Raw genomic sequence first — 12,316 nt, forward strand, 5'->3', positions numbered from 1 at the left:
CAGCACGTGTTCTGCCAACACACAGGCACACACCTGGGTGTGTCACACTGCAGACACACTTGTACCTGCGTGTGCATACACCGGCATGCCCATCATATGCACATGCTGCTGCAATGCACAGAATCCACACTCAGATGCACATGAACAGATCTGCTTATGCTCATGTGCACACACAGGAAAGCACACAAACGTGCACGGTACACCTCCACTCGGACACACCCCCACCTGAACACACAGAAGCAAATGCGTGCACACACAAACATGCATGCAGAATGTGTCCTGCATGCTGGGAGCCTCTGTCGCTGGGCTGGCTTCGGGGAGAGAGGGGTCCTGGAGTCCTAGGGGACACCTCTCGTGGATGCTGAATAGGACCCCTCCACTGGCTTCCAAGGAAAACAGCCACGGGGCCAACCCGTTTGTTCCCTGCTGGGATCTATATTTAGCGCTGAGTAATTTAGGTATTTTAAGCCGAGGCCAGGGCGGTTTTCCCTGTGCTGGGTGCTGTGTGGCTGCTTTGAAGCTGGGGTTGAATCAGATCCCTGAAGCCCACACGGCCTCGGCTCTGGCGCCCACACTGCCTTTCCTGCCCCCGAAGGGAAGGCGCTGGATGTCTGCCTGCCTCCCAGGCAGCCAGTATGGGGCCAAAGGATTTTTTCTAAACTGAAACTGTGATTGGATCCTGTAGATTGGCATCCACTTGTAACAACAAATAACAGAGAAATTCTGTGTAACATTCACCCAGCTATCCTCATAGTAACGTATCAAACCGTGGTCAGTATCAACACCAGGATGTCAAGAAAAACACAATGGCTTCCTACTCTGATCTTCATAGGTTTTTTTGTGTTTGAGACAGGGTCTTGCTAAATTGCCCAGGCTGCACTGGAACTTGTGATCCTCCTGCCTCAGCCTCCCAGAAGCCTGGGAAGACAGAAGCCCAGCTCCATCTCCCTTTTATACAGAGACCATCTCTCTCCCCAGCCCCAGCCCCACCCCCTCCCTCCCTATTCCCTGACCACGGCCACTGCTCCTCCGTGCAGGATAAATGGAATCCTACACGCTGTCCCCGCCCTCCTCAGCATTCCCCGGAGATCCATGCATTCCAATTTATAGCCAAGTAGGAATTTTTCCAAAATCTGAACTCTGTCTTTACTTGTCTGCGGCTACCCAGCTCAACCAACTACAAAGCAGACAGCGATGTCAAACGTTAATGACAGACACTGAGTGCTGCGTAATTAACTGGCTGAGCGTCTGCCTGGCTCGGACTGGGGCTCCCAGGACTCCAGACCTGGCTCTCCACGGCCCCCACACCTGGCCGGCTCCATTGGGCACTCAGCCTGTGAAACACCGACCCATGGCAGGGCATGCTCTGTGGGGCGGCCTGGGCACTGCCGGTGTGCTGAGTGCCGTCCCTGCCCTCGGCCCAACAACTGCAGCACCCGATATCCAACACCTGGTGTCCCAGGGATGGGGAAGAATCACCCTTAGTTGAGATGTCCTGGGTTGAGCTCATCAAATAAAAATTGGATGCAAGAAATAGAATTTTTTTTTTGTTTTTTTTGTTTTTTGTTTTTTGGGTTTTTTTGGTACCGGGGATTGAACTCAGGTCCTTGGGCTTGCAAGGCGGGCAGGGGAACCACTGAGCTAAATCCCTGGCCCGAGAAATAGAATTTTTACCTCCTAAAGCAACAGAAAAGATCTGTATAACTCAATTAGAAAAGTAAATTACTATCCTTCATCCACTGCTGGTGGAACATGGGCCTGCCACTCTGCAAACAGTTTGAAACTTACTTATTAATTGAGACAGGGTCTCCCTATGTAGTTCAGGCTGGCCTTGAAGTCACTGTGTAGCCCTGGCTGCCCTCAAACTTGCATCGACCCTCCTGAGAGTTTTGATTACAGGTGTGTGCCACCATGCTCAGCTAAACAGTTTCTTTACACACACACACACACACACACACACACACACACTACAGACTACCTGACCAACTGACTGCACTCCTCAACATTTATCCCAGAGGAATAAAGAAGCCACACGAATGTTAATAGCATCTATAGCATCTATACTTGTGGTAGATAAAAACTTGAGTTGACCCTCAAATCTTGCGGAAGTTGGGCCCAGGATTTAGCTCAGTGGTTCTGCTGAGCCTGCCTCGAAAGCGCAAGGTCCCGAGTTTGATCTCCAATACCAAAAAAAAAAAAAAAGAAGAAGAAAGAAAGAAAAGAAAAAAAAAATCTTGTGTAAGTTGATTTCTCTTTGCAGTAGGAGGGATTGAACCTAGGCCCTTTGCACTGAGCTGCATTCCTAGGTCCGTCTCTTTCTTTCTTTCTTTCTTTCTTTCTTTCTTTCTTTCTTTCTTTCTTTCTTTCTCACTTTCTTTCTTTCTTTTTTGAGACGGGTGTCTCACTAAATCACCCAGGCTGGAATTGAACTTGGGACCCTCTTGCCTCAGCCTCCCAGAGTGCTAGAATGACAGGTATGTGCCACCACGCCTGCTCAGGTGGATATTTTCACCAACTGTGGTCCATCTGTTCAGTGAAATACGACTCATCAATGAAAAAGAGCAAAACTATTGATACATGCAACAGGCTAAGAGAGATCATCAATCCCAAAAAGCTACACTCTGTATGGTTCCATTTGTTTAACATTCCTTAAAAGACAAACTATGGAACAGAACATCTGAGTGTTTTCCAGAGATTTGGGATAAGGATAGAGCTGGGATTCTCGGGAGAAGCCATCACAACCAACCACAGGACATACCCTGGGGACAGAAAGGTTCTGAACCATGATTGGTTGGATCACAGTCGAGTTGTGCTACCCCACGATGCTAGGGTGCTAACACTGTTGGGAACCCAGTGGTCCCCATAAAGATATTGAGACCCCTCTTCAGCATTGCTTAAAATTTCACATTGTCAAGTCTGGTGGCACACACCTGTCATCCCTGCTCTCTGGGAGGCTGAGGCAGGACAATCGCAAGTTCAAGTCTAGCCTGGGCTTCTTAGTGACTCAGAGAGACCCTGTCTCAAAATAAAATTTAAATAAAACAGCCTGGGATGGAGCTCAGTGTGAAGGCCCTGGGTTCCATCCCCACTAGCCCCACCCTAGAAAAAGAGGGCGATTTGTACACAGACATGCAGGAGAGACAGCTGTGTGAAGAGTCGGTGACATGGCCACAGCTGAGGGACAGCTGGAGCCCCAGACACTGGGGAGGCCAGAAGTGTCCTCCAGCCCCTAGAGGCAGCTTGGCCCTGCACAGACCTACACCTCGGGCCTCTGGGGTCCAGGCTGCGGGCAGATGAATTCCTGCTGTTTTAAACCACCCTCACAGCCCGGGGACCCCAGTAGGGCCTTTGCAGTTTCTTACCCAGCCCCTCCCTGCACCGCTTTCCACCAAAGCTACTCTGACCAGGAAATGAAAGTGAAGCCTCTGGCTGGGGCCCACCCAGGGCAGCCAGGTCAAAACCGAGGTCACAGGGGGCTGGGGATTTAGCTCAGTGGTTCCACCGCCTGCCTCATAAGTGCAAGGTCCGGAGTTCGATCCCCGGTACCAAAAAAAAAAGACCCAGGTCACAGCCTGGCTCGGCTGCCTCACAGGGGGAGCCGCCCGCTCCACTGTCCCAGGCTGGGCCAGGCTGAGTCGCCCGGGGAGGGGACCAGGAGGGAGCTGGGGCCTCAGGGACAGTTGTTAGCTTAATCCTGAGCACTGCGCCTGTCACGTGGTGAGTGGTCACAAAACACTGCAGGTTCCCCAGGTGAAGGACAGAGGCAGGTCCAGGTCCTCCGGAGAAAGGGCGACCCAACCAGGCTCTGCAGCGACTGTTCCAGTCCCCGCTATGGAGGGGACCCCACCAGCTGGCTCATGTCCCTCTGCTCATCCCACAGCTCTGCACGCCGGGGACCCAAACTGATGGCCAACGATGTCAGCCACTAACAATGTAGCGCAGGCCCGGAAGCTCGTGGAGCAGCTACGGATCGAAGCCGGAATCGAGCGCATCAAGGTAAGCCAGGCCCCCGGAACAGCGGGGACAGCAGGAGGAGGGAAGACACCGTGGGCACGCCTGGCTCACAGCAGGCTCTCTGCAAAGCGGGGCTCAGTTGCAGGATGGAGTTTTGCTATGTGAGCCTCGGCCACCTGCTTGGCCTGGCTGAGCCTCCGTTTCTCAGCGGAAAGAGGCAGCTGACAGAACAGCTCCATGTCAAGTTCTGGCGCCACAGGCTTTGTGAACACAGTGGGACTACAGCAGGGCTGCCCACACGCCTGCCCTCAGACTAGCACTTTCTCTTCCGGTCCTCGTCCACAAAGGATAGATGACAAACGGCAATAGAAGTTATGATGCAGCCAGGGAAGGAGGGGCCAGACTTCTCTTTTCCTGGGCTGCTTTCTATGCGTCTGCAGTGTGCACTTTTTACAACAAGCCTGCTTGAGTTTTGCACTAAAAAAGACAAAGGAACAGTACTTCCTGCTTGAGGTTGCTGAGCCGGTCAGGAGACGCAGGGTGAAGGAGGAAGTTCACAGTGTGGCGGGGATGGGAAAGGACCCTAAAGAATAAAAGTTTACTAACATGAAGCTTGCCATCTTCCAGTGTGAGGCACGTGGTGCATTTGTGATGTTGTGTAACCACCGCTTCCATCTGGCTCCCGAGCATCTCATCACCCCCAAAAAGCCCCATCCCCATGAGCACATACCAGTCCCCTCCCCATGAGTCCACTTCCTGTCTCTGGATTCTCCTGTCCTGGGCATTTCCTGTCTGTGGAGCCAACACTGCGTCCTCCTTTTCTGGCATCTCTGACTGAATACGGGGTCCTCAAAGTCCATCCACACTGTGATGAGTGTCACAGCCTCACTCTTCTTCCTGGCTGATTTCTTCCTTGCTGAGTAATATTCCACTGTGTGGATGAACATTGGTGCGTTTATGCTGATGACTCTGAAGTCCCCACAAAAACTGCAGGCCTCACACACACATCCCTTCTCAAATGCCTCTGTCCCCCAGGACACCATGGCCTGTATCAGAATGGGGTTCACAGCTTTCAGAATGCCCACTTGTCAACCTGTGCCCACACTGCTAAGGACAGCAAGCACTTCCCATGGGCTGTGTACTGCCCCAGGACACAGGTGGCCTGCAGCAGGAGAGGACAGGCTGGCCCCAGGGAGAAGTCCAGGAGGCCCTGCCCTCAGGGACCCACCGTGCTGGTCAGAAGTGGAGCAAGTGGACGGACAGGGAGGGTGCCTGCCTAGGTCACATCCCGTACAGTGAACCTTGGGCTGGCTGGCAGCTCATGCACAGCAGCAAGCATGGTGTGGTCATGGGCCGGGCCGCCAGGCTTAGGCATGGCCACTCTGTGACATTTGCACAGATCTCAGAGTGCCCTGGGTCTGTGTGAGGAGCCCTGTATGTGGAGAGGGACAGAGAGACATTGGCTCACTCTAAGGGACTGGCTCCTCTGTGGGCTCAAATGTGCAGAGCAGGTGGCAGGCTGGAGCCTGGGGGAAGAGTGGAGATCTCTTCTCAAAGCCCAAGTCCACTTGGAGGGGCCTCTGTGTTTGCACTGAGTGCCTTCACCTGATTAGATGAAGCCCACCCACCTCGCAGAGGCTAACCCTTCTCTACTCTATTTAAATGCCCATGGGTCTAAAACATTCCAGAGCTGGGCACAGTAGGGCAGTGTTGCCATGCCAACACTCGGGAGGCAGAGGCAGGAGGATCATGTCTTTGAGGCCAGCCTGGGCTTCACAGTGAGACCTGGTCTCAAAAAAAAAAAAAAAGGCCGGGGATTTAGCTCAGTGGTTCTTTTTCCTGCTGTGCAAGCGCAAGGACCCAAGTTTGATCCCCAGTACCAAAAAAAAAAAAAAAAGAAAAAAAAAGAAATCTAAAAATAACTTCCCAGCAATATCTAGCATAATATTTGACAAAAAAAAAAAAAAAAAAAAAGCTAAGCCCCTTGGTCTGGGCAAAGGGACCTATAATGTTGTTGGTCCCCTGTGTAACCATTCAGACCTGGGAATGTTAGGACGGGGTGGCTGAGTCCCCCAGGTGCCCCCAGGGAGGGACGGAAGACACACCCCACCCATGGGGCCCCCATTCCCAGCATTCTCGGGGGCAGAGAGAGAAGCCCCAATTGAAGTGGTTTCCTCTGTGAGCTGTGCCAGCCCGAGGCCCCACCCCCCGTTTGATGTCAGGAGGAGCCGAACCCTGTCCTCCACCGTCCAGGGACAGCTGGTGACAGCCAGGCACCCTGGGAAGTCAGGACTGAGCCTCTTTCCCCTCCCAGTCCCCTCTGAGTTTTATGATCCCCAAAGTGTCTGGGCCATGGGAGGAGGGGCTGCTGTAAATGTGGGGACCCCGGGCGAGAGCCACCCTACTCTTCCAGGTCTGGACACTGTCCCCAGCTTGGACAAGGACAGCAGTCCCAGCCCAAAGCCCGGGCAGCGCTGGAGAGGGGCAGTGTCCACTGTGTGTCCATTGACAGTGTCCCCAGCTGGCGGAGCCCTGTAGACCCAGCCCATGCTCCGAGGTACGGGGGGCAGCGTCCAGGATGAGGCTCCCAGGGTCCTGTGGGTGTCACAGGGTGGCTGAGAGTAGACACCAGGTGCCCGGTGTCATGTTCACAAACCAGAGACTGCGGAAGGCCACTGGGCCCCCCGCAGAGACAGTACTGCAGGGCTGTGATCCAGGGCGGGTGAGTGTCCCCAGGTGCCAAGCCGGTGACACCTGAGTCTCAGCATGCCAAGCCTGCCGGGGTGAGCACGGGAGCCTAGCTAACAGCACTCCAAACAGTGGCCAGGAGGGGCAGGGAGAGTGGCAGGGGCTGGGGATACCCTGCAGCAGAGGGCAACCAGTGGCTGGCCTCGGCGGGGTCCCCAAGTCCCCAGCAGGCTCAGCTGTGACAGAGATGTATTCAGAAGAGCTTATCTGGTCCTCACTGGCGGCCCAGGGGACCAGGCTGGGACCAAGCTTCCCTGGATGGTGTCAAGCAGGCATGAAGGCAGGTGGGGACATCCCTACGGAGTCCCTTCTTGGGCCAGAATGAACTTGTTTTTCAGTTCTGGGAATCAAACCCAGGGCCTCTGCACTGAGCTACATCCTCAGCTGTTTTTATTTTCTATTTTGAGACAGGATCTCACTAAGTTGTCCAGGCTTGATTCAAACTTGGAATCCTCCTGCCTCAGCCTCCCAGAGCCATGGGATGACAGGCATGCACCCCTGTGTCCACATCCTCTGGTCTTAATTGTTCACTGAGCCCCACCCAAGCCCCCACCAGTGATGTTTAGTACATTCTTAGTGCTGTATTACCACCACCTCCATCTAGTTCCAGAGCACCCCATCACCCCAAAACCAGCCCTGTCCCTATGAGCAGTCACCCATCCCCTCCCAGCCCCGGCACCCCAAGTCCACTTCCTGTCTCTGGAGTCGCCTGTCCTGGGCATTTCCTGTCCATGGAGCCCACACTGCGTCCTCTGTGTCTGGCGTCTCTCACTGAGCACAGTGTCCTCAGGGTCTGTCCACGCTGTGGAGAGTGTCACAGCCTCACTCCTCTTCCTGGCCATGCAATATTCCAGCATGCCTACGGACCCCAACGTGCATGCCCATCTGTCCATCCATGGAGATGCATGTTGTCCCCACCCATTGGCTGTAAACGTGGGATCCGAAGTCCTTTTCACCTCCCCTCTCTCCTTGTGCCGCGCACAGGTGTCCAAAGCTTCATCGGAGCTCATGAGCTACTGCGAGCAGCACGCAAGGAGCGACCCCTTGCTGGTTGGAGTCCCTGCCTCCGAGAACCCCTTCAAGGACAAGAAGCCGTGTATTATTCTATAGCTCTTCTCTCTCCCCCTCTCCTTCTCTGTCTGTCTGTCTCTCCCTCTCCCTCCTGCAAGGCATCATCTGAAACTTAGTGCAAACAAAACATCTCAGTCCCCTAAACTTTGGGTCCCAAAAGAAATGCCTGTGCTCCCCTCCTGCCCCGAGGGGATAACACCTCCACGCCCAGGGACGCTGGGTCTTCTCACCCAACAGAGCAGCACCCCTGGGGGGCTCCCAAAAACAGAGATGGTGGCTTCCAGCCTTTCCCCCATGAGGAATAACTGGACCGCCCCGGTGCTGTGGTGACGATTTTGGAAAACTCTCCATGGTGCAGAGAGTGGAGGGGGAGGACTGGGGAACAGATCCAGGGACAGGAGGGTGATCTCGCTGCCAGCCGAGAGGCCTGTGATGCATCCGTGATGCATCCACACCGGGCGGCTGGGACACTTTTTATTTTGTAAGCAGAGGTCAAATGAGGGGTGAAGGGTTGACATCAGGAACTTCCTTCGGGGGAAAAAGTCTCTCCTTTCCATTTAAAACATTGTGACCGCAACCCACTGAAACAGGGCCGGGTAACACAGAAATGGGCTTTCGGGTGGGGAGGGAGCTGCCCAGGAAATGTCAGTCTCTCCATGGCCTTGGTCATTCCACAGCCACAGTCTCCCCCATCCCAGCACAGAAGTGGATTCGCTGGAAAGCGCCAGCACCAAGACCCGGCCGGCAGTTAGCAGCCTGCTCAGTTCTACTTCTGCCCATCACCAGGGCTTGCTTGCTTGCTTTCATTTTATTGGGGTTGGAGGTGGCACTAGGGATGGATCCCAGAGTTTTCCCACTGAGCTCCATCCCCAGCCCTTTTTTTTTTTAATTTTTGGTACCGGGGATCAAACTCAGGACTTTGCACTTGCGAGGCAGCCGCGGTGCCATTGAGCTAAATCCCCGACCCAAGGCTTTTTTATTTTTTGAGACGGGATCTTGTTAAGTTGTCCAGGCTGGGCTCCAACTTGGAACTCTCCTTCCTCAGCCTCCCAGAGTGCTGGGATGACAGGCATGTGCCCTCACGCCTGGCCAAAAGTTGCTGAATTATCTTGAAGTAGCTGTGAAGGACTCTCTGAGCTGAGGTCCTTTGTGCCAGACGCGCCAGCAGCAGCTGTGCTTGCTGCCATGTCCATCACCCTCAATGGTTTCGCTTTTCAACCCTGTAGGACCCGGGCCCTTCAATGTGAGGACAGGAGAGAGGTCTGCTAGGCTCAGGGTCTGCGTGTCAGTCCCTCCCACCAGCCTGGCAACGTAGGATGTCACAGGGTGGGCCCAGGGGCCAGATCATGACAAGAACAGAGACAGATGGCAGCAGGAAGAGGCTTCATGCACACCCTGCCAGTGTCACCTGTAGCCACACCTGGGATGCACCCTAAGCAGCCCAGACCCCGATCTGCCCTGGACCCTGGAGTCCCCAGTGGCTCCGCCACAGAGCTCAATCCAACAGCAAACAGAGAGAAAACTAGCCTGGCTCTGTGGCCCAATGGACATCAGAATCCAGGCCCAAGCCAGGGTGATCCCTGGACAGTTGCCCAGGTCACCCATGCTACCAGTAAGATGAGGCCAGCAGCCTCAGTGGATTCCCCAGTGCTCCTGGGGCAGCAGGCACTGCATCCCCCGTCACCAGGGCCCATCGGGCAGGACACAGATCAGAGCCAGTGCAGTGCCCAGGCTGCCCGAGCCCCTCTTCAGGGGCTCCGTAGGGCACAGGGTGCCAGTGCAGGCCTCTCCCTGGCACTGCTCTCTACGGCTGGTCCGGGAGGGCCAGGGGCTTTGGGGAGCCCAGCTGAACTGGGAGAGGCGCAAAGTCTCCCCAAAGCCGCATGGAGCTGCTAGCAGGTGGGGCCGAGCGTGGCCTCCCCATCCCTGCAGAGCCGGGGAAGGGACAGAAGGGCCGACCCCAGGGCCTGGCAGGGGGGGTGCCAGAGCCTACAGGTAACCACTGCTGAGGGGCAGGGACAGGCACGGCTCCCAGGGAGGAAGCCCCCAGCCCAGCATCATTTTCCCAGGGTCCATGTTGGTCCCCATTTCTCTTTCAAAGAAGCCTTAATACTTTGAGCACCCACCCTGCTGTCCTTCCTCCCTGCATCTTGGCCCCGTGTTGGTTGGCAGCGCCCTGTGGGCCCAAACCCTCTCCTCCTGTCTGACACTGCCCTGCAGGACTGAGGGAGGGGAGGACACATGTGCCGAGCCCGGCCCCACAACTGAATGTCCGCACAAATGTCGCCCGGGAAGCTGCCACACTGGGGGGGAACAGGGGGGTCCGGGCCTCTCGGCTCAGCTCTGCGGACCCCAAAGGGGGATCCTGAGCAGGAGTCAGGGAGCGGGGTGTCTTCCCACACTGGGCACACTGAGGCCGGAGGAGAGGGCAGGCTGGCATCTTCCTCAAGCCGGCCCTCAGCTGACTTCCCTGCATCACCCCGGCCCCTCCATGCCCCACATCCTTCTCCAGGTGCCACCACCCTGTGCCCGAGTCTGGTGACCAGATGGCCACAGCCTCAGGCCTCAGGGAGGTGGTGAAGGGCAGAAGCCTGTGAGTTTCTTTCTAAACAATCCTTTTTCCCTACCTCCCTGTTACCGTAAACCCAGCACCCTCCCACACAGAAGACAAAGGGACTGTCCTCCCTCCGCTTTTTTTTTTCTTCTGTGTGATACAGGGATGGAACCCAGGGCTTTCACACCGAGCTCCAAGCCCAGCCTTTGTTTCATTTTTTATTTTGAGATAGGGTCTCACTAAGTTGCTTAGTTGCCCAGGCTGGGCTGGACCCTCCTGCTTCAGCCTCCCAGAGTGCTGAGATGACAGGTCTGTGCCACCGCTCCTGGCTTGTCCCTCATCCTTACAGCCTGGCCCAGAGCTTCCCGGGGCTCCTCCAGTGAGGGTGCAGGCAGAGGGGCCACCACACCTGGCCGAGCCCCCTTCTAGGCCAAGGCCCAGCAGCCCTGTCCTTTGCCCTCCCTTATACTACGAAGAAACTAGAACACGCCTCCCTGTCCCCAAGGTGAACCCCACTCCCAGGCCAAGAATGAAGTGGCTCTGTTGTGACCTCCGGCCTGCAGGGAGGGCGGAAGGTGCTGTCTCTCTGAGGAGTCCCTGACATCGAGGCGGGCTGGAGCCACCCTGCTGCCAAGGGCCTGGGCCTGCCTGAGCTCAGCAGGGACAGGAAAAGCCCGCCAGACCCCTGCTCAAGCCTGACCTGAAGCCACCTCCCGTCCCTGTCCTTGAGCGCACTCAGCATGAGCTGGCCTTCGGCTGGGTCCCACACAGAAGCCATAGGACTCTGCGACTCGGCTCCTCTCCATCCTCGGTCATCGCTGCCAAACACCGTCCATCCCGGGGCCCCTGTTTCCGGCAGCCCTGTCCCTCCTGGCTCTGGAAGTCCCTGGTGTTTCTTCCTGAATTTTTAAAACTACACGTCCCGCGCCCACTCCCTCGCAGAGTTTAACACCATGTGGAATTGTTACTACCACCCCGTTCATACACAATAAAATGCTCACTTTTCCTTTTCCCAGCTCTCCACTCGTCCTTCAGTTCCAAGCCGGAGCACAGGGCATGGGATAGCCGTCCCCAAGGCCTGCCCAGCCTGGTGGCACACACCGGATGCACACAGATCTGACGCTCAGCCCCAGTGCACTTTCGGGGCTGCAGCGGAGCTATTTAGGGAGCCGCACACACCTGGGCTTGTCGTGCACAGGCCTGCATTGTTTCGGTTTTGCCTCGCTCTTTTTTGCTTTTTTATTTTATTTTATTTTGCAGTACAGGAATTGAGCCCAGGGCCTTTGCACTAAGCTAAATCCCCAGCCCTTTCTAAAATTTTTACTTTGAGACAGGGCCTTGCTGAGTAGCTCAGGCTGACTTGAATTTGAGATCTTCCTGCCTCAGCTTCCCAGAATGCTGGGATAACAGGCGTGTGCCACCACCCCTAGCTGGTGCTAAGGTCTTTTAAAGGCCGAAAGGGTAGAATGGTCTCAATCCTACCTCCTTGGCATGGTGATTTCCAACTACCTGGAACCCACCCTGGACCGTTCAGCTGCCCCTGGGGAGAAGACCTTTGAGAACCAGAGCTTCATTTCCTACCACAGTCAAAAGTTAAAAAAAAAAGTTAAAAAAAAATTTTTTGGAGACTGGGTTTCACTGTGTAGTTCAGGCTGGCCTTGAACTCACAGTGATCTTCCTACTGGAATTATAGGCGTGTGCCACCACATCCAACTACAAGTTAAAATTTTAATAATAAAATCTTCCAGCCAGGCATAGTGGTACACACCTGGCACCAAGCTACTTGAGAAGCTGAGGCAGGAGGACCAAACTTTTTGTGTGCCTTTTTTTTTTTTTGGTACCAGGGATCAAACTTGGGACCTTTCGAGGCAGGTGGTGGAACCACTGAGCTAAATCCCTGGCAAGGGGGACCAAACTTTTGAGGCCAGCTTGGGCAACTTACTGAGACCCTGTCTTAAAGTAAAGAATAAAATAGGCTGAGGGTATAGC

At 55.1% G+C, this 12,316-nt stretch overlaps 1 protein-coding gene across 6 annotated transcripts in view; it reads left to right on the forward strand.

Annotated features, from left to right (window-relative positions):
- Gng7 (G protein subunit gamma 7) overlaps nt 1–11,338 on the forward strand; it is a 110,454-nt gene extending 99,116 nt beyond the window's left edge. For 4 of the 6 annotated variants that reach the window (XM_021244865.2, XM_087201550.1, XM_087201549.1 and 1 more), the window contains 3 exons: nt 3,881–3,996; nt 7,687–7,798; nt 10,891–11,338. In XM_021244865.2, coding sequence (XP_021100524.1) covers nt 3,916–3,996; nt 7,687–7,798; nt 10,891–10,928 — 231 coding nt within the window. In that variant the 5' untranslated portion in view covers nt 3,881–3,915 and the 3' untranslated portion in view covers nt 10,929–11,338. Of the gene's footprint in view, nt 1–3,880; nt 3,997–7,686 lie in introns of all 6 variants that reach the window. The other 2 variants (XM_087201551.1, XM_004865782.3) reach the window with 1 other exon arrangement.
- Nucleotides 11,339–12,316: the final 978 nt, after the last annotated feature.

The sequence above is a fragment of the Heterocephalus glaber genome, unplaced genomic scaffold (genome assembly GCF_053883595.1).
Source record: "Heterocephalus glaber isolate CG9 unplaced genomic scaffold, H.glaber_assembly_v1.0 deba00001760, whole genome shotgun sequence".
NCBI lineage: Eukaryota > Metazoa > Chordata > Mammalia > Rodentia > Bathyergidae > Heterocephalus > Heterocephalus glaber.